This window comes from Mesocricetus auratus, unplaced genomic scaffold, assembly GCF_017639785.1.
Source record: "Mesocricetus auratus isolate SY011 unplaced genomic scaffold, BCM_Maur_2.0 Super-Scaffold_6730, whole genome shotgun sequence".
Taxonomy (NCBI): domain Eukaryota; kingdom Metazoa; phylum Chordata; class Mammalia; order Rodentia; family Cricetidae; genus Mesocricetus; species Mesocricetus auratus.
The window spans coordinates 117,504,460-117,527,094 of record NW_024429184.1 but is presented as its reverse complement, the minus strand read 5'-3'; the positions used below and the strand labels follow the sequence as shown (position 1 = coordinate 117,527,094).

The window sequence follows — 22,635 nt, the reverse complement described above, 5'->3', positions numbered from 1 at the left end:
CCAAATCAAAATCCCCACAAAATTATTTTCAGAAATATAAAAAAAAATCCTAAAATTTATATGGAACCAGAAAAACCCTGGGCAGTCAAAGCAATCCTGAGTAAAAGGGAAAATTTGGGGAAGATTGCTGTTCTATGTTTCAATATTTATTACAGAGCAGCAGTTTTAAAAACAGGATGGTATTAACACAAAACAGACATGTAGACCAATGGAGCAAAATAAAGACCTGGACGTGAGTGCACATAGCTGCAGCCACTTGATATTTGACAAAGATGCTAAAACAACACTGGAGATTAGACAAGACAGCCTCTCTAGGCAGTGGTGCTGGGATAGTTGGGTGCCCACATGCAGAAGAATGGAGAAGAGTGAAATTCAGTCTGTAGCTAATATCCCACACAATAATTAACTCCAAATGGATGAAATACCTCAGTGTGAAACCTGAAACCCTGAAACTGCTAGAAGAAAACATAGACTATTCCATACATAGTACAGGTACACACAGGAAAGGACTGCCTGAACAGGATTCTATTGGCTCTGGAATTAGGACAAGCAACTGAAAAGTGGGACCTCATGAAACAAAAGCACAGGGAATAATTAATTGAGTGAAGAAAAGCCCACAAAGTGGGAGAGGATCTTTGTCAGCTACACATCTGATACAGGATTAGTATCTAGAATATATAAAGAACTCAAAAAGCAAAGTCAAGGAAACAAATACACAACTAAAATGTGATCTCTAAATCTGAACAGAGGTTTCTCAAAAGCAGAAGTAAAAATGCAAATTAAAACTACTTGGAGACTTCAATCCCACCCTAGGAAAAATTGCAGAGACCAACAAAACAAGGGACAACAAATGTTGGCGAGGATGTGGGGTAAAATGTAATCAGGAAATTTTCAGGTGAGTTTAAAGACCTAGAAAATATACAGAGTGAGGTTACCCAAACCCAGAAAGGCAAGTTGGTTCCTAGCTCCGAACCTTAGTGTGTGACTATGGAACCTGGCGTAACCACAGAAACGAGGAAACTTTACAAGGACCAGGTAGGTGGTGTGGGAGAAGGGGCTGTAGAGAGAAGAGCAGGACACAGGATTGTGAGGGAAATGACGAGAATGAGAGCTCCATCTGGGGAGCGGGGACAGAGAGTCATGCAGCTATAGCCCCTGGTTGCTTCCCAGAGGCTGAAGGTAAAGCCCTGATGCTGAAGACACCACACTTTGGACACAGAGCTTGGATATGACTTGAAAGCCCCTCCCTGATGACTAGCTCACATAACTTGAAGGTGCTATGTGAGCTTCCAGGGGAGAAAAACAATCACTAGCCCTACCCACCTGTGAAACGTACACACTTCAGCAATGACCATCATGGCAAGATATTCCCAAAGGTGAATAATGGTACTCATATCTTAGGCTACCCAAAGGCATCTTGGATAACCACTAGCTATCTGTTTTCACTTAAAACCTACTCAACAGGAAGGAATTCATGCCTGGTTCTATAGACACAGCCAAATATGTTAATAGTGAGTCTATGAGACCTAGAAGAGATCCTACTGTGGCCACTTTCCTAAGTTAATATAGTTCCTAACTTCATTCTACTTATTCTTAATGCCCACAAGACAAGTGTAGCTTTCATCAATGATGCTTTGTTTTGCAACAGGTTGAGACCATTACAGCAAAGCACAAGAGGTCAAAATGCAGGGAACCACTGGCAGTGGGGTGCCCAGCACCGACCAATACATCTGCAACATAGCCCCTGCATCCAAAGCTCAGGAAACATTGAATGAAAGGAGACTGAAAGGTGCAAGAGCTAGAGGACCAGGATGCCTGCTGTGAGACTTTGCACTCTGTATGTGCCAGGGAAGCTATACCCATGAAATTTCAGCAGTATGGAATACGGTTGCCTAACCAAGACCTGGACAATGACAATACCGGTTAACATGCTCATGTGGATGGGAAATCTCACAAGGCTCCATTGCTAGATGAAAATCTATAGGCAATTAATGGCTGCTGAGCAAGGAAAATCAGTCTTCCCCAGGGATGAGCTCCTAATTGGTTATCCAATAACAAGCGATAAGCCCTAAACACACACACACACACACACACACACAGTGTGTGTGTATGCAAATAACAGTAAATAAGCTCAATAGGTTGTGTGTGTGTGTGAGTGTGATTGTGTGCTTCTTAGTTACTTTTCTATTGCTGTGAAGAGACACCTTACCAAGGAACCTTATAGAAGACAGAGTTTACTGGAGCTTACAGTTCTGGGGTGGGGCTAGAGTCCATGATCCTATGGTAAAGAGCATGGCAGCAGACAGGCACGGTGCTGGAGCAGTAACTGAGAGCGTATCTTGCTAACTGCAAGTACTGTAGAAAATACTGCAAGTATTGTAGAAAGTTAACTGGGAATGGTGTGAACTTTGAGGTTTCAAAGCCCTTCCCCCAATGACACATCTTTTCTAACAAGGCCACACCTCCTAATCTCCCCAAAGAGTTCAACTAACAAGGGACTGAGTATTCAAGCATATGAACTTTTGTGGGACATTCTTACTCAAAACTCTTGCAGTGTGAGTGTGTGTGTGTGTGTGTAATAAAATAATAAGAAAAAGAGGTCATGAATTTAAGAGGTAATAGGAATCTGGGGTCAATAACATGCAATAACATTATGTCTAAAAATAATGTACATGTTTTAGTTAAATGATTTATTGCTAAAATGTTAATGATCATTCTCAGCTATTGTAAAGATGTTGCTAAGAGGCTTTATTAATATTTAGTTGCCACAGATCTTCAATTTGTACAAAATGAATTACATGTAGAACACAATAAAAGTAAGTACAGGAGTTAGAGAGATTGCTCAGTGGTTAAGAGCATTGACTGACATACCAGGTTCAAGCCCAGAACCCACGTGGTAGCTCACAACATTCTGTATTCCAATCCAGAGGATTTTACATCCTCTTCTGCTCCACAGGCAATAGGCAGGCAGGCATGAGGTACACAGACATTCATGCAGGCAAAACATCTGTAAACACAAAACAGAACAATAAATTATTTTTAAAAATGGGTACAATAAATTGAGGTATATCTCTTCATACTAAATCATTTTCCTATATATACAAACTTATGATAAAGTTTAATTTTTAAATGAAATTTAAAGTCTGATTTTAAACTAGATGAACAAGTGAGAGATCAACAACACTAGCACATTAGAAGGGAGGCAGCACTGTTCCACACCGAAAGTCTCCACTCTGCAATCATTTCTTGTTCTGTGTTGTATTTTTAGTTCACAGTCAACAACAGGAAAATGAAGCTGTAGACAGTGAAGCCATGGATGGAGAGAGAAATTTCTACCCAGTTTTATTTTCAAGTTCTCAGATATTTGCTTGGTGTGTTTTAAACTTTATTAGTTAGTGTGTGCATATGCTGCAAGTTTGTGTGTACGTGTGTACAAAACTTATTATTAACACTGGTTGCCTTGGTGTACCATAGGACACTAGATTTTCCACGGTGACTTTTGAAGTCACTATCAGACCTCTCCTCTCGTCAAGAGGCTGAAATTTGTTGTCTCTGTGTCTGTCATGAGCTTAAATATAATGGATTCAGATTCAGACCTGAAATTTTTTTGTTTGTTTTTACTAGACAGGGTTTCTCTGTATTGTTTTGGAGGCTATCAGTTCAGCCCGGCCTCGAACTCACAGAGATCCGCCTGCCTCTGCCTCCCGAGTGCTGGGATTAAAGGCGTGCGCCACCACCGCCTGGCTCAGACCTGTAATTTTAAGGCTTTGCTTAAATGTTTCATTTATTCAAGAATGAAATCTAAAAAATATCTTCCTAAAAGATTAAATGACTGTTTGGAGAGTTGGGAATGAACACATGTTTTTAAAGATACAGACTTTAATATTGCTGTATATAGAGTATAAATTATTTTAAACACTGTAATATGTTAGTTAATTCAAACCCAGCTATCATTTAGGTATTTATGGAGTCACATGAACTAGATTATGAAACTTCTGAGGAAAGCAAAATATTGTGGCAAACGTGATTCTATATTATGAACTAGAAATTTTGTGGATAAATCCTAAGTCAACAGGATGTCTTATTTACAACTGATGGGTATGATAAAAGGCATAAGATTTGCAGAAGATTTTGATATGTCTGAATAAAATATAAATATGAATTATTTTAATTGAAAACCTCACAGAGGGGCTGGAGAGATGGCTCACTGGTTAAGAGAACTTACTTGTCTTCCAGAGGTTCTGAGTTCAGTTCCCAGCGCCCATAGCAGGCAGTTCACAACCCCCGTAACTCCAGCGCCAGCGGATCTGATGCTCTCTCTCTCTTCCCTCAGAGGCAACTGTGTGCATATGGCCTACAAACACACACACACACACACACACACACACACACACACACACCCCTAAATAAAAATAAATATATTTTTTTAGAAAGGAAGCCTCTAACAGTAAATACATAAGCATGTATAAAAGTACATTTTCGGAAATGTGCCTAAATATTCAATATGGAGTAAAATGTTATGAAATATCTGTGCAATGTATATTATGTAACACTGAGAAGGAAACAGTAATATGTATATATATGCTTATATATACATGTATTTAATACAGGGAAGGATATCCATCACATGTGCTAAATAAAAATGTAAAAATCAAAGTTGTACAATAGTATGTCGAGTGTGATTCCATTTTGGTTAAAATCTAGAGAGATCTGCCAATACCAAGAAAAAGAGACTTAAGTTTTACTTCTTTGAAGGATTAAATAAGTTGAATTTGGGTTAGCATGTATTTCTAAATATTATTAAACCTAGATAAATAGAAAAACAAGAAAAAATAAAAATAAATCAAAGGGAATGTAGCTTGACTTTATCTGGATTGTTGTTATATTCCTAACAGGTTATCAGGTGTCACTGTTGGCCCTTGCAAAAAATGATTTAAAAGTCTCCCTTACTCCACAACTCTTGCTAGGTTGAGCAACACTAATCCACAGAGCCCATGTGTCATGGCTGTCCAGTATATCCTGTGTGTGCACTGATTTATACACCAATAAATGTTTCATGCACGGTTAAAATTTTAAATGAACTTACAGCAATCGGATCACAGGTGTATTCATTCAGCCTGGGAGTACTACAGAACGCCGGTCACGGGAGGCTCTGATGAAAATTTTATTAGGGAGGATATTGAAGATCTGAGTGTGGCAGCTGGTATAATAGATGTGATCCTGGATTAGAAAGAGGGAACGTGAAACTTTCGCCCACTTCTACTTGAAATCAACTTCTCATTTCTAGAAACCACTAAACTGTTCTGCTTCAACTTTGAGGTTTTAGTAAAGTTACCACCATGTTACCTTGTATTCACTGTCTTTGCTGGAGAATTAGCCAATAGAATTAGACAAAGGGAAATAATAAACACTGATTTATTTTTGAAGCTTTGTACATTTTCCCTGTTATAACAGGAAAAGCTAAAGTTAGTACCCTCCAGGGCATGTTGCTGTGGAGGCATCCCAAAAAATGGAGTCAGTGATGCTCACAGGATCAAACCGGGCTTTTCTTTTCAATTCTTTCATTATAGTATCCTTCACCCACATGTGGGAGAAAAGCACGGAAAATGTAAAGCAAAATGGAGGAATATGAATGTTATTTCTAAATAACTTTAAAAAATTAGCTTTTTAAGGTAATTATCAGTATGCCTCAAAGAATCTTTCATAGAAAATGAAATCCATCTTAAATTGGCTAATTTTGATGACTATATTTTATCTCCCTTCTTCTGTTGTATGTATAACTGCTAAATGAATTATAGTAAAATCCATCACTAGGAACATGAGTGGGAATTATGTCTGCAAATCAAAGTCCTCTGTAAAGCCCCCCACTACTTACATAGACTATGTCAAGTGGGAAAATACTGCCTCTAGCAAGGCCAGAGAATACAAGAACAGTTTGGATAATAGAAGATGAATCCTTTTTAAAACACCATTATTTCGGTAAATCCAATTGTTTATATATAATATATAATATTTTAAAATATTAAATATATACAGAAGATCAAAATGAAGCCTCTAAAAAAGAAGTTTATAATCGTGAAAAACTGCTAAATATGAGTCTATGTAAAATACTTGAAATTTCGTACTTTCTGAGCAATAACAAGATTTCTATTAGAGGTGTGTGTGGAGTGGACAGATGTTAGATTACTAAGAAACAATGAGGTACAGGAGTTTGGGACAGAACTCAGTGGTAGAGCATTTACCTCATATATGCAAGGCCTTGGGTTCAACTTTCAATATCCTCCCCCAAATATATAAATAAGACAACCCCTCCAAAGCAAAACCAAACCCAACTTACCCAAAGCACAAAACAAAATGACAAACAAAACAGAAAAGAAAAAGAGAAAAGATGCCTGGTAGGGAAAAGGAGAAAAGATGATTGATTAATAAATGAGATCTTGTTAAACTAAAAATCTATACAGCAAGAAAAAAGTTAATCCAATGTAGAGACAGCTTCCGGAATGGGATAAAATCCTTGCAAGCTATACATCCGACAGATGTTTAATATCTAGAATATACAAAGAACTAAAGAAATTCTAAACAGCAAGAAATCAAACAGCCTGATCAATAAATGGACTGGTGATATGAGCAGACGATTCTCAAATTATGGCTTACAAATGGCCAATAAACATGAAAAATGTTCAGTTTTACTAGCCACTGTACAAATGCAAATACAAACTACCTTGAGATTCCATCTTATCCAATCAGAACAGAGTCATTTAAGCAAGGAAATGACAAATGCTGGCCTGGATGCAGACTCAGTAGGACCTTTATACATTGATGGTAAGAATGTGAGCTAGTCTAGCCACCAGGAAGTCCCTACGGAAGTGTCTAAAAACCTAAGAAAAGATCTTTCATATGACCCAGCTCAAACAAAGCACAAATAGATAAAAATGCAAGGAAAGATTCTTTTGAGGAGGAAAAGAGGCACGGAAGAAAAAAAGCTTTCTAGAGAGCCTGATAAATTCCTTTACCCCTTTGGAATTGAGTTGCACCATCAATGCCAACCTCATTAGGATCTTACGAGAATTAAATGAGATTAGATATACACAGAAGTAGTAAACTGTCAACTCTTAAGGAATTGGGCTATAAATGGGACCCCCCCAAAGTCAACAATTATTGATATCTAGATGCTCAATGACATTCATGCCTAACCATGTATGTTACTGTCTGTCGACTTACCATATGCCTGTCTGTCTATCCCTGAGAATCAAGACTGTTTTGGCTAAACCCCACTTGGGAACAAGAGTGTTCTTTATTGCCAGATTCCCTTTTTATTTTATTCTGTGGCTAAATCCCAAGAATTTCAAAGGAGAAACAGGGCCAAACTAAGCTTTCTATTAAAATAAGAGGTCCAAAGAGATGAATGGAGACTTGGAACATGTTTTAATGGCAAACGAGGAAGCCAGAAGTCAGTTTAAATACAAACTTATAAATTGGGGGCATGTACTGAATCGCAAATAGAATATTGGTACTAATTTTGTGAATTAAGATGCAGCTTGCAGTAGACAGTCATAATTCTTGTTCCAGAAGGGCTCAACTCGCTTCTGGATTGGCCTGTACAGTTGCTGCCTACTTACTAGTCTTTAGTCATTGAGAAAATGCTGACCAGGATATGATAGAGGGTAGATCCCTGAAGTCCCTTAATAGAATTCCTCCAAGTTGAAGCATCCCATTAATTAATCCTCTTTGGCATTACTATTCAAAGAATTATAATAGCCACTTGGCTATACTGTTTTGCCATTATCTAACTTTATCTTGTCTTTGTGAGTAATTAGGAAATTATTTAACTCTCCATGAATTTCAGATAAACTATGTCTATAGTACCCCCCATTAATGATTCTACCAATGAAAACCCCCAAAATACCTACTTGAAAAAAAAGCAAACAAACTTTAAGTCTGTGTGATTAGTTTGAAGTTATCAGTTTTCAGATGAGTTTGAGCAGGTCCCAGTAAGAATGCCTTCATTTCTGAGTGTTCATGAGTAATTAATTACCTCAGTAATGTTGGAGTGTGGGAGGCATTTTTATCAAACTCAAAGGCTTTTAAAAATTAGCATTTTTGTGTTCCATCTGTAAGTTATTTTAATGCCTTGAATGATCACTCAGGCATATCACATCATTTAAAATGTATCGTTGTGTGTGTGAGAGAGAGAGGGGGGAGGGAGGGAGGGGGTTCCCGTGCACGCGCTTGCACACACACACACACACACACACACACACACGTGGTCAAGCCTCAGCATACTTGCAGCACACTTAGGGAGTCAGAGGACAGTCTTGGGGAGTAAGCTCTCTACTTCCACCTTGTTAAGAAGATGTCTCTGGTTTTCTCTGCTCTGTGTAGCCCATGCTAGCTGATCTGAAAGCTTCTGGATTCTCCTATCTCTGCTTCTTGTTTCCACATACCTTTTATTATTGCTTTTATGCATTCTACTCCTCTTAACCTTAGATTTAAACTCCATTTAACCACTGTATTTTATAAAATGAAAAAATAAATGGTTTAGGTAAGAATCTCCAATTCTTGTTAGGTCACCGCAACTGAGAACACTGATGGAGAAGTAAATTTGATTTTATCTGTTGTTATTAAGCTTTCTGACCCAAGCCTTTAGCCTGTCTCTACCTTTTATTGTTAATAACTTGAAGATGGCTTGAGTCTCTTGTTTACTCTAAACAATTCTGAGATGCCTCAGCCACATAGCTGCAGCATCTCAGTTTCTCAGGACAAAGTTACAGAGGATCCCTCCCATAATCCAATTGTTAAACTCAAACATTTTCTGGATACATTCTTTCTGGATGAAGGATATATGAAAAAATTCAGCTATAATTTCATATGGAAAGCATTGCGTTCCTCCCAGTCCTTGGAAGACTACACCTTCATAATGGCATAATCTCATTGCAGAGTATTTTCCTGTGGAGAGGGAGCTCAAGAGTCCTGTCCCTTTTTTTAACAAGGTAAAGTTTTTGAAGTAGTATCTCACCAGCTTTGAATTCATGAGCTACCTGCTTCTGTCTCTGTATGGGGGTCAGTCTTAGTTATAGAAGAGTGTTCCCATGCCTACTATGAGATGGTACTTTAAAAACTACTTTGTATCATACTAATTCTTAAGGATGTCTAGTTGCCTCTCTTTTTATTGTGTAACACATGCCTAGTTTGTAGAGTAGCACTCATTCATCAGATACAAATAAAAACTAGAGTTCAGGCATAGTGGTACATGCCTGTAATGCACTTGGGAGTTTGAGACAAGAGGATGAGTTCATGGCCAGCCTTGGCTACACAGCCAACTCAAGGCCAAGCTGGGCTACATGGGATGCTGTCTCAAAACAACAAAGCTTTTAAAGATAAAAACACAATTAGATTTTCCTTTTTGTGACACATATTCATAGGATGGCCAACTGTGAGTCTGATAAAACTAGTTACTAGTCAGTATTTCCTTTTTGCCCTATGCAAAACTCAAGTCATTTGGTTATCCAAAGTAAAATGATTTATAATGATATCAGTAATAAAGGAAAATTGATGTAAACTAGGAGAATTTTCTGAGTTTGAGTATTTTTCTTGCAGTCTTAATTTTGTTGTGATTGGTTTTTGCTACTGTGCTCAATGACCTCATGGGAGATGTATTTTATAAATTTAATTAAGAAATGTAATTGAGGAATATTATTTTGGAGGTCTTGTCTAACACAGGGACAAACACACACAATGCCCTGTCTTATGGCTCTTTTATCATGTCAATTTTTATTAATTAAATGCAGAAGTAATTTTATTTTGTGATTAGTAATTTTACTATATAGCTGGGTATAAGTTTTTCCTGGGGCTGGTTTAGTGGCTAAGAGCACTTGCTGCTTTTCCAGAGAATGTGAGTTCGATCCCCAGCACCCACATTGGGTGGATCATAACCACTTGTAACTCCAACTCAAGAGGATCTGAGATCTGTTCTGGCCTCAGTGGGTACCCACACACACATATCAGACACTCACAAAGATACATAAAACAAACACAAAAGAAGTGATATATAAAACATGTATATTGTTGATATGAAAGAGAGTTGCTTCTTTATTTTCAAGATACAGGATAAGTTCTAGAAATATGTGAAAATATGGAAAAGCTAGACTTTGAGCATACTCACCTGTCCCCAGTCACCATTTGCTTCATAAATGTCATAGTTGCTTATCTGTGTTTAAGGAATCATGCCACGTATAGATGATTAGCCAAGATGTCATTTGACACTAACAGTTTTTGTCAACTTAATAAACACCACTACGATCAATAACAATAGTGTGCTTGCCACTATTAATAACTTATTAGTTATTCTAATTATGACAATAACCCCATGGGTTTTATTTTTGTTTCCATTATTTAAAACAAGCAAGCTAAAGACTAGGCATCGAAAGACACATAGTCTTTAGCAGAGGTGCAACTACTTCAGTTTTACTGTTTTTTAATTGGAATTCTTAAAGGTAAACAGGAAGGAAAGCACATAGTATTACTGGGGCAATAGTACACGCACTCGTAGATGAGGCACTTAGCAACAGTCTGGGCAATCACATCCCTAACGTTGGTAAGGTTGGCAGGAATCTCACTCAGTACGATAGTGTGAGAAAAGAAACTACTGTGGCGCCAAACAGACAGAATACCATCTCTTTAGTGTCTAGTCTCTGGAAAGGAGGCTACTTTTGCTGCTCTTTTGCCCTTTGAGCCACTGAAGGAGTAAATACTAGCTGGAGCTTATAATTCTGGAAAACAAAAAAATGAAAAAAGGACATCTCAGCCGTTACTCTTATATATGGCTGAAAGACAAAGTCTGCTTTTTCCCCCCTCTGGAGGCACAGCACTTGGGGCTTCTATTAAAAACACCACAAAGCCCTTGTCACTTTTATCTCTTCCTTAAGTGCCTGTGATCTTTTCAGGGGCATAGGACCATGCATGGTCAACACCCAGTGGCTTTGAGCAGTGGTGGCAGCCACTATGAGGCCTGGAGGAGCTGAGGGGAAGAAAGGTCACTTTTCCTGACAACTTATAACTTGATTCCACTTACAGGCCATTTGTTTTCTGAAATAAGTAATGGGTGAGGACATAGGCCAGGTCTACAATTTGTGCTCTTGAGAGATTAAGGCTCCCGGAGATCAAATTACTACAGCAAACAGACAGAGCTACTGGGGGATGTTTGGGGAGGACAGAGACAGAAGAGGGAGAAGCAAGAGACCTTAGGAAGGAGACAGGGATAGATTCTGATGGAAATTGCTCCCCACTCTGCACCCTTGATGGAACGAAGAGGACAAATAGGCAAGGATGGGAGGAAACTTAGCTTCTCTAGAAGGGATCGGTTAGGTTGTGGAATACTGTTAGTGGATACACTTAGTACGTCGAAGGAAAGATGTGCTGGCCTGGTCTTTGAAATCTGGGCTCCACGTCCTGCTAAGGAGGGAAGCATGCCAAATGCACATAGCTAGAAAGTTCCTCAAGGGGCTGTCTATGTAGTACAAGGATACTGGGAGATGAGGAAGAAAAAAGAATGTTTCAGCAAGTGGAGTTTGCACAGGGGGCTGCAGCTTCAAGCCTTCCTGGGAGAGAAGAGAGGACTGGGAAAGCTGACTATTCAGAGGCCTGGAGGCAATGACACAGCACAGAGCGGCCTCCTCTGCGCTTCAGCTTTCGTGCCTGCTCACTGAAGAGCATTTGCGTGTAGCAATTTAAAAGGAGTCTGAGGAGGACACAGAGGTACAGGAGTCCTATATTTACAGAAGATGAGCTGTACCGCCGAAATTTCTGCTACTGTAAGATAAATCCCAGCCTCCTACGTTTTGCTTAATGACAGCAGGGTGGTATTTTTTATTTCTTTCTGCGAAGCATTAACGAGTTCAAATTCCAGCCTGGCTGGGCAGACTGAGAGTAACTGCTGATTTAACGGCTTTGTAGGCTCTTGACGACATTGCCATCCATTAAAGAAAAAAAAATTAGTCACTCTTGAAAGAAAATGTCTTGAGCGATAAATGAAAAGGGTTTGAAGTAAGATTAGGAAAAGCACGAGGAAAGAGTCGCTTGCAATTTTACTAGATTTTTTTTCCTACTGTGATCGAAACAGGTTAACATTGGTCTTTCTTGAAGCTTTAAGGAGCCAGTTGTTTAAGGGGAGAATTTTAAAACACTGACATACTGGTTAATGCCAAAATACACACTGAAAGTTAAGGCACGTGGCTGGGAGCTGGGCTGAATGCTGGGTCCCAGGATGCTTGCTTTAGGCTTGCTCCCCTGAGGAAAGCACCCGGCATTTCTTTGCCCTTTGCCCCAGGAGTTGAAGGATTTCTGTACTTCTAAGAAACCGGCTGGGGGGCCAAGTAAACAACGGGTCCGCATTTCAAAAACCCCAAAGCACCTCCTCAGCGTTCACTTCCTCTGACTGTTAAGGCACCGCCCAAGTCCCCTTACAGTTTATTTTCCTGGGTGGCGCTTTTGAAATCTTTACCTGGGGAGCTGACAGTCGGGAGTTGTGGGGACTCAGCTGCTTTTCTTGGGCTAATCTTATAAGACACGTTAAACCTGCTGGGGAGCATGGAGACTGGATGAGCAGGACCGTGGGGGCAGGGAGAAAGGGAGTGGCTGCGTCCCCGCGGTCTGCCGGGATTCGGCGGGTCGAGGATGAAGGAGATGGGGCTGGAGTAGATGGAGTGGCAGGGCGGTGCACGGTCGCCGTCGCCGCCACTTGGGTGCGGAATCCGAGCTGGACTTGGCGGAGCACCTCCTCCCTCTTCGCTTCTCCCTCCCTCTCCTTAGAGCATCATCAGCGGCGGCGGCGGCGGCGACAGTCGCAGAAAACCGAGACCCGAGAAGCTCCTGGAGGCGAGTGGAGGAGCTGGGATATGGGGAATCGGCGGGGGCGGCAGGGCCCGGAGCCCTTGAGAACGCCTGGGAGGGGAGAGGCCTCGGGCGTTTGTAGCGCGTGAGCCTTGAAGAGCCGCGAGGGCGGAGGCGGGGCCCGGCGAGGAGCAGGCTCGCCAAGCTGCTGCCCCCCGCCCTGCCCCGGGTGCCTCCGCCAGGGCCGGCGGCTATGGAGCAGGCGGGCACCAGACCTGGGGCGACAGAGCTTCCGAGACCCCTGCGGCCCTTGCCCTGGCTGCTGTTTCTGTCGTTCCGGCTGCTGCTGGTGCTTCTGCCAGGCCCAGCGGCCTCCCAGCTACGATACTCGGTGCCGGAGGAGCAGAGCCCGGGCGCGCTCGTGGGCAACGTGGCCAGAGCCTTGGGGCTAGAGCTGCGGCGCTTGGGACCCGGCTGCCTGCGCATCAATCATCTGGGTGCGCCCAGCCCGCGCTACCTGGAGCTGGACTTGACTAGTGGGGCACTCTTCGTCAACGAGCGCATCGATCGCGAAGCGCTGTGCGAGCAGCGGCCTCGTTGCCTGCTCAACTTGGAAGTCCTGGCGCACAACCCGGTGGCAGTGAGTGCGATCCAGGTGGAGATACTGGACATTAACGATAACTCGCCGCGCTTCCCGCGGCCAGACTACCAGCTTCAGGTAAGCGAATCCATGGCACCTGGAGCGCGGTTTCACATAGAGAGTGCACAGGATCCCGACGTAGGTGCCAACTCAGTGCAGACCTACGAGCTCAGCCCCAGCGAGCACTTTGAGCTGGACCTTAAGCCCCTGCAGGAGAACAGCAAGGTTCTGGAGCTCGTACTGCGGAAGGGCCTAGACCGAGAGCAGACTGCCTTGCACCACTTGGTTCTCACTGCGGTGGACGGGGGCATTCCGGCTCGCTCGGGCACGGCTCAGATTTCTGTTCGCGTGCTGGACACTAATGACAATTCTCCTGCTTTTGACCAATCCACTTACCGCGTCCAGCTGCGGGAGGATGCTCCCCCAGGCACACTGGTAGTGAGGTTGAATGCTTCGGACCCGGATGAGGGCTCTAATGGTGAACTCAGGTACTCCTTGAGCAGTTACACATCAGACAGAGAGAGACAGCTCTTCAGCATCGACGCCACTACAGGGGAAGTGAGAGTAAGTGGGACACTGGATTATGAGGAGTCTTCCTCCTACCAGATCTATGTGCAAGCGACTGACCGGGGACCAGTTCCCATGGCGGGTCACTGCAAGGTGTTGGTGGACATTCTGGACGTGAATGACAACGCTCCCGAGGTGGTGCTCACAGACTTATATAGTCCAGTGCCTGAGGATGTTGCTCTCAACACTGTTGTGGCCCTTCTCAGTGTAAACGACCAAGATTCAGGCTCCAACCGGAAAGTGAGCCTGGGTCTGGAGGCTACACTGCCTTTCCGGCTGAATGGCTTTGGAAACTCCTATACACTAGTGGTGAGTGGCCCATTGGATCGGGAGCGGGTAGCTGCCTACAACATCACAGTGACAGCCACTGATGGGGGAATACCACCACTCACATCCCAAAGGACACTGCAGGTTGAGATCTCTGACATCAACGACAATCCACCAAGCTTCCTTCAGGACTCCTATTCCATCTACATCCAGGAAAACAATTTGCCGGGTGTGCTGCTTTGCACTGTGCAAGCCACAGACCCAGATCAGAAGGAGAATGCAGAGGTGACTTACTCACTCCTAGATAGGGAGATTCAAGGGCTGCCGGTCACCTCCTATGTCTCCATTAACAGTGCCAGTGGCAGCCTTTATGCTGTCAATTCCTTTGACTATGAAAAATTTCGAGAGTTTTTTGTGACTGTGGAAGCTCAGGACAAGGGGAGGCCACCACTAAGTAGCACTGTGACCGCCAATGTGTATGTGGTGGACATGAATGACCACGCCCCTCATATTCTCTACCCTACCTCAACTAATTCATCAGCAGCCATTGAGATGGTGCCTAGGACTGCCCCTGCTGGCTACCTGGTCACCAAAGTCATAGCCATGGATTCAGACTCTGGGCAGAATGCTTGGCTCTTTTACCATTTAGTCCCAACTTCTGACTCGGACCTCTTTAAAGTCGAACTTCACACGGGAGAAATTCGGATTACCAGAAAGATAGGAGATGAGAGTGGTACCACTTTCAACCTGACTGTGGTGGTTCGTGACAATGGAGAGCCACCTCTCTCAGCTACTGTGGCCATTACAGTAGCCGTGGTGGACAGGGTTTCTAAAATGCTCCCTGACACTCAGAGACATATAAAGAGTGCTCGGACATACTCTGAAATCACACTTTATCTGATAATAGCATTAAGCACAGTGTCTTTTATATTTCTCTTGACAATCATTGTTTTGAGCATCGTCAAGTGCTACCGCTACACTGCTTATGGCATGGCCTGCTGCGGAGGCTTCTGTGGAGTGAGGGAGAGGTGCCCTGCAGAGCTGTACAAACAGGCCAATAACAATATTGATGCCAGGATACCACATGGCCTCAAAGTACAGCCTCACTTCATTGAGGTGAGGGGCAACGGCTCTCTCACCAAGACCTACTGCTACAAGGCCTGCCTGACAGCAGGCTCAGGGAGTGATACTTTCATGTTTTACAACACAGGGGCCCAGACAGGGCCAGGGCCTGGGGGAGCCCAAGCCCCGGTGACTGACAACAGGCATCTCATGGGCCAAAGCAGGCAGAGCGCTGGGAGCCTGATTACCCTGAAAAACGAGGCTGTCTCTCAAAATGAGGTGAGGCAGCGATGACAGTGTCTTCAAGAAAGCCACACGTTCTTCTTTTCACGTGTCCCTCCCCCAGCCCCTCGTGGTTGGCATTACTGATTTATTGCCACCAACAAGGTTTATCTGGTGAACTGAATATTAATGGTATCTCTGATCTTATTATAACCTGCTGTTTGCTCTCTAGGAAATAAGCCCCCGGAGAATTATTTTACTTAACATTTTCTAATGGCACATGTGAATAATTAGCCGTAAAGGTGTTTGGGAAGTGAGGATTAGTCTTGAAACACAGCTCTGAAGGAGTAGAACAAGACTGGGCATAAGAGTTATATTACTAGATGTACTGTGAGATTTGAGGAAAAATGACCTCTGCTATATCATCTACAGGGTGATTGCTTTGGGCTTAAAAAATAAATATATACACTTTCAGAACTCCAGAGATGCATGGTTCCCTCTGGGTACTATTGATGTTTTTATCTTAGAGGTCCACAGTAAAAAACTAATATTGGCAGGTGGATATCTGTGAGTTTGAGGCCAGCCTGGTCTACATGAAGAATTCCAAGCCCCCTGGGGCTACATAGTGTGAGGCCTTGTCCCTAAAACTTACTCAATTAATTACACAGGACTAATGTGATAGGCTTCTCTGGAAATTCATATTGGATGTGAAAACTGTAGAATGCAGTCTTCCCTCTGAAGCTGGACTTTGCAGTGGCCAGGTGGTGTGGTCACCCTGTGGAAGGCTGTGAGAGGAAAGAATGGCAGTAAGCCGGGGTAAATGGGTACAGATTTGTCTGGTACGCTGAGGATGCTCAGACAAGAATTGTGCTAGGTGTATGTGAAGACCAGGACAAGCTGAGGCTGGGGAATAAGAGACAAAGACCTCCAACCTAGCCACCATCCTTAGCACACTCCGAATTCATTTTAAGATGAGGTCTCACCATTCGTTTTAAATATCTTTAGATATCAATAATCTTCTGATTCCATGTTAACAACTTCTGTGCTTTTGTTGAAATGTGAAGGATACTTTTCAAGCCTTTCACATCTACAAGTTAAATGACAATACTCTGAAAGTATGTGTTCATTTTCTGGATCCAAAATTAATCCTGCAATAATATAAAAGGCTTAGAAAGTGGTTGGTTTACTGTACATGATGGTTAGTATATGTACTAGTTTTGAGTTTTAAGTAGTCACAGGCCAGATTGTTCATTAAAATGAAGAATACATAGTATGAATGAATGAAAAGTACACTAATATGTTGATATACTTGGGTAGTAACTCTGTACATGCTTGACATAGTAGAGGTTTGCCTTGTGTTCCTTTAAACTTGGATTTCAAAGAAAAGTTCTGTCCTATAAATAGGGATGAATTTGCTTTCCAAATAACTACCTTGTAGCTAGGATTTCTGAGAGTCAGCACAAAATGAATTAATAATATTCATTTTCCTATAGTTTGTGGCTTTTCATTAGCACATTGGTATAGTTATTATTAATGTCTACACTTCCACATTCAAAGTCCACAGCCATCTTAAGGAGAGTAATGCATAAGCCACAGAATCTCCACTCTTGGTTGTCAGTATATTGCAGTTTCCATTCTCCTCTGGCTGTTACTCACTTATCAGAAGACCTGAAAGTAATCAATGCACAGTTGTTGTGTCGTGGAGGCAGATTACAGGCTAAGAAAGCGGTGGTGGCTGTGGCGATGGGGGGGGGAGGGGGAAGTGGGGCATCAAAGCATTTCCAGAATCGTTACATCGTAGCTTTTGGAAACCTATAGAAATGATTTGTCTTTAGATAAGGGTGCGCTAGACCTTTGCTTAACAAGTTCAGGTGGTTTCCCTTGTGCTGGGTCAGCCTGCAGGTGGCGAAGAGGCATGGAGAGCAAGCCAGGCCAGGATCAGCTCTGCGGCCCTCTGTGTGCCGGAATCTTCGAAAACCAACATGCTTGTGCTTTCTCCTTTGACCCAACACTTGGGGGCATTTTGATACACGAACTATTTCTGTCTTACACTGACCTGTATGTTAATAGTTACTGTGGCATACAAACCTTTGATGGAGAGATAAAATTGTGTCTGAAAGTGATTGTTTTTATGGGATTTTGCCAGGAGAGTGCATGAACTCAGTCAAGGCAAATGATATCTGATAGACGTTTCTCAGAATTCGATGAAGTGTCCTAAGGTCTACAGCTCCTGAGTTTATTGCAGTTGTGGAGAAAATGTCAGTCCCGTTGCATGACAAAATGGCCACAGAAGCTGGTCCAGATGACTTTCCCAGGGAGGGCTTTCTCTTTCCGTACCTAGTTACTGCAGAGGGCAGGAGGGTGCCGGACTGCTACTAATGCCATGTGCCAGCATTTAAATTAGATGGAGACTGGAAATGGAGAGTGAAGGAATTTGTACTCATTGGCCAACCTGCTATATATAAAGTACTCTACTTTGCAATATGTGTATTTGGGATTTCATTTCAGGTTTTACATGAAACAATATCAGTATAATGTAACACACTGCTAGTTGTATTTTAAGCCACATCTGCTTGACTCTAAAGCCTATGTTTTCTTCAATAGTAGGAGTAGACAGAAACTCCAATTATATTTTTTTGCATGGGATATTCAGGCAGAAGGCCACTGGCAGCTGCTTATTTATTTACTGTTTACTATTGGCAAAGCTTACGCAGAGCTTTTATCTTTGTTCTCTCGCTAAGTAAGCTATCTTTTGTTATTTATTAAATATCAACATTTAGCATCAGACTTACAGTGTTTTCTGTTTGCTTTGTTTTAATTTCCTGAGTTGTGCTAGGACAGTTTTTTGGTAACAGGGCAGAATTTCTCTCTGGAGCCTTCAGAAACCCTGAAGTGAAAGTAGTGGGCTCCTCTTTCAGAGTCTCCATGAAGACAGAATCCTAAGATTGATTGCTAGTGAGTCAGTTGGAGTACTCAGTAGCACAGCATGTGAGATCATAAAGGAATGGCAGCGAGGTTTAAGTTTGGCTTCACTTTTATGTATAGTGAAGCAATTTGCAGTTATCAGATCCTCAGTTATTTCTACCCAATGTATGTGCATACCCAACTTAACCCAGACATGGATTTCCTCTAGGATTGACTTTGTCATCTTGTGGCTCTGTCCTGGAATGATTTACTGTCAAGGCATAGTTAAGTGATGGTGTGTTTTTAAAACTGAAAAATGGTCAGAATAGACAAAGCTGCTTTTTTGGAGACAGGGTCTCCTATGGTCTAAGCTGGCCTCTAACTCAATACATATTTGAGAATGACCTTGAATCCCTGATCCTCCTGAGTGATGATATGCATGTGATACCACACCACACAAGACCAAGAGATTTTATTTCATATTTATTATTTTTATGAGTATGTGTGTGTGCTTACAAGTTTCTTTGCACCTTGTACAAGTGTTTCAGAGCCCACAGAGGGCAGTAGAATGGCAGGCAGTTGTGAGCCACTGTGTGGGTACTGGGAGCTGAACCCTGACCTTCTGCAAAAGCAGCAAATGCTCTAAACCACTGAGCCGTCTCTCCAGCTCCAAGGCCAAGAAATTTTAACCACGAATTTCTACTCTAGGCATTTCATCTTTGATGACTACTTTTTAGTGGGTGGGCTGTTTAGTGTTGCTGTTTTCATTTGGGCTATAGCACTGTCCTGAGGGGAAAAGTTTATTGTTCTTGGTCTAATAACACAACTTTTTCTTCAAATAAATCCTTCTTCATTTTTCCCATAGAGATAGTTGAGCCAAACGGAAGAATGACTGTGTTCTTCTCTGTCCCTTTAGGCATATTCTTATTGCTGGAGAAATGTGTTTGCTGTGGCTAGATTGCCCTTGGCCTGCCCTCTCCTCTGACTCCACTGTGAGCTATCACAGGGCATCTGGTCTTACTCATAGCACTGCATGGCCACAGCTTGGCATATTACACATCGTCTATTGGCACTCTGTCTGCCTGAGAGAATAGCAGGTTCATTTCTGGATTCTTGCCCTGATTGGCTATGATTTTTTTTTTTGCTTTCAATGAGAGGTCAGAATGATGTCAGTTTGCAAGTATTTGAGGAAAAATTGCCATCACCAAGACACTTTCAGTAGAATTCAATGCAAAAATTCCTCTCCCCCGCCTCCCTTCTTTCCTTCTTCCTCCTCCTCCTCCTCCTCTTCCTCCTCCTGCTATCATACAAAACAACTGGTGCATCATGGAGTTTTCTTACGTCCTTTCTATTGGTTCTCCCTCCACCAGCTAGTGTCCTCCCTCCTTTCACATGGCTCCCATTCTGATTTCATGTCACCTGTCTCTGTTATCACAGCTGCAATTATTTGTCGTTTTGCTTTGATTTGATTTAGTTTGGTTTTTCGAGGCAGGGTTTCTCTGTAGCTCTGGCTGTCCTGGAGATCACTACACAGACCAGACTGGCCTTGAACTCACTCTGTAGACCTGCCTCTGCCTCCTGAGTGCTGAGACTAAAAATGTACCACCACTGTTGGCATTGGCTTTTTTTTTTTTTTTTGGTTTGGATGTTTGTTTTTACAGGTGTTTTTAAAATGTGACTTTTACAGAATCTCACTTGGATCAGAATTTTCAAGTATACTACAATATGAACATAATTTATCCAATTAGTTTAATATTTTGACCAGTATAATCTGTTAGCCATGACTTTAAAGTTCAGAGGTCAAGAGAACTATTTAACAATGTTTCAGATCTGCTAACCTAAAAATTATGCAGGCTCTTTCTTTTCAAGACTTTGAACTTGGCACATGCAAAGAAATATCTGACATTGCAAGGGTGAAGAGAAAAGTCTGTTTCTGGCCTTGCTGGCTCTGGGAGGTGCAGCTGTGTGTAAGAGAGTAGCTGCTGTACTGCAGCTGTGCATGCAACATAGCAGACCTTGCACTTTCTGTTGTCCGAGAACTTATCGTGCATATTTTAATTTATTTTTCTTTCCCGCCCCATAGCTTGGAGTTTACATGTTGTACTTGGAAGGAAGGGTTCTACCCAGAATCCTCAAGTTTACCTTCTTACAAATTTTGATTTACTGAAAGACCAATATGTAATATATAGTCATGATAATTATTTTCAGTGTCATATTTCGTGTGCTCTTTTTCTATTGCTTTGTAACAAATTACCATGAATTAGTGGTTAAAACCTCATCCATTTAGTGTCTCACAGTCCTGTGCTGTGTGGTTGAATTTTTCACTTCAGTTTTCACAAAGCTAAAAACTTCAGCACCTAATGGCTAGGTATTCCTTTGGGGGCTCTGGAGAAGAATCTACTTGGAAATTCATTCAGATTGTTGGCAAAGTTCTGTTCCTTGGGGACAGAGTCCTATGCTGGCTTATCTCTTTTTGCTGGGACCAAGGAGGGGCCATTGCTCTCAGCTCAGGGAGGCCGGTCTTATGTCCTGTCACGTGACACGCTCTCACCTGTCACATGGAGTCTCACTCATGCTTTCCCATCTTTCTGGCTTCCTTCTGTCTGGAACTTCTAGAGCTGGGTGTCAAAGGCTCTTGTGACTGGGTTAGCCGTACTTGGATAATCCGGCTTTAAAAAAAGACAGCTGAGCGGTATAAACCCAACTGTGGGGATAGGTCAGCACACTCTGAGTCTTGAGATTATACAGGACATGTACGTTTGGTGTAGAGGTCTTGAGGTTGTCTTTGCATTCTGCCTACTGCAATTTAGATCAATGTCTAGTACATAGCACTCTGAAAATTGGCTGTAGATACATTCCGAACTAAAAAGAAGATATTACATATGGTTTCAAGTTTCAAAGAGCAGTTTATTGACAAATTCAATATCAGTATGCATAGTAAGAAGATAGTGGTTTCGTTGTTGCTGTTGTTGTTGGTTTTTGGCATTTGGCTTTTCAAGACAAAGTTTCTTTGTGCAGCCCTAGCTGTCCTGGAACTCACTCTGTAGACCAGGCTGCTTTGAACTCACAGAGATCCACCTGCCTCTGCCTCCTCAGTGCTGGTATTAAAGGCGTGTGCCACCACCGCTCAGCTGAAAAGTCAGCATTTTATTTCACTGAGTGTTCATGTGAGTTTATGAATAATAGGATATTTTAAACCTGTTTTACTTTAAATTTTCTTAGAAGTGACTCCACCTTCTGTTGCTTAAGTATCCTATGGCATAAATTATAAATAATTCATATCAGGGTAAATTAAACTTTTGCTACAATTTTATCAGGAACGCAAGTCGGTTTTTGTCCTTCAGTAATATTACATCACCCACAAGGATTACCTAATTGACTTTTTTCTGCATCTAGAGTTCTGTGACTATCATTGTATTAAAAGAATAACTGGAGTACTTCACCAATGGAAATTCAGCACACAAAAATGTGGTGGCTGAGTCTGCAATCATAGTAGTTAACAGGGTGGGGGGAGGGTCAGGAGAACCAAGAGTTCAAGACCAGCCTTGGCACAGTGGTTTGAGCCAGCCTGGGCACATGATGCCTTCTCTCAAGTGAACAAACATAGAAGACGAAGAGATATAATGTCCAAATATTTCACAGGTAAATGAGCATAGTTAGTTCAAGGCATTGGTATCTTGTAGCAGATGCATAGGTTGTCAGCCTTCCAACTTGAACTTTTTCCAGATTTAATCGAATTTTGTATGAAACCCACACACATTTTTGGGTTTCAGTTTTATACTGTTTTAAGATGGATCAGTGTCTAGGTATGTAGAATTAAATATGTATTCACCAACCAAGCAACTTTAGTGTCTTTGAAGAGCACTCATTTTTATAATTTAAGTACAATTATTACAACTTGTGTGATGGTTCATTTATTTAAATTACTCTAAAAGGCTGGGTGTGACACATACCTTTGATCTCAGCACTTGAAAGGCAGAAGCAGGTGGATCTCTATGAGTTTGAGGCCAGCCCTGGTTACAGAGTGAGTGCCAGGACAGTTAAAGTTGTTATACAGAGGAGCCCTGTCTTGTCTTGAAACACACACACACACACACACACACACACACACACACACACACACACACACACACCACCTCTAAAAA

General features: G+C 42.0%; 1 protein-coding gene across 14 annotated transcripts in view; it reads left to right on the top strand.

The window, feature by feature from the left end:
• LOC101830682 (protocadherin alpha-C2) overlaps positions 1-22,635 on the top strand; it is a 208,236-nt gene that overhangs the window by 146,994 nt on the left and 38,607 nt on the right. The window contains exon 1 of one of the 14 annotated variants that reach the window (XM_021226672.2): positions 12,740-15,418. The exons of 12 other annotated variants lie outside the window; for them this stretch is intronic. In XM_021226672.2, the coding sequence (XP_021082331.1) occupies positions 13,082-15,418 (2,337 nt within the window). In that variant the 5' untranslated portion in view covers positions 12,740-13,081. Of the gene's footprint in view, positions 1-12,739; positions 15,644-22,635 lie in introns of those variants that run through there. One more of the 14 variants, XM_005069222.4, reaches the window with a different exon arrangement.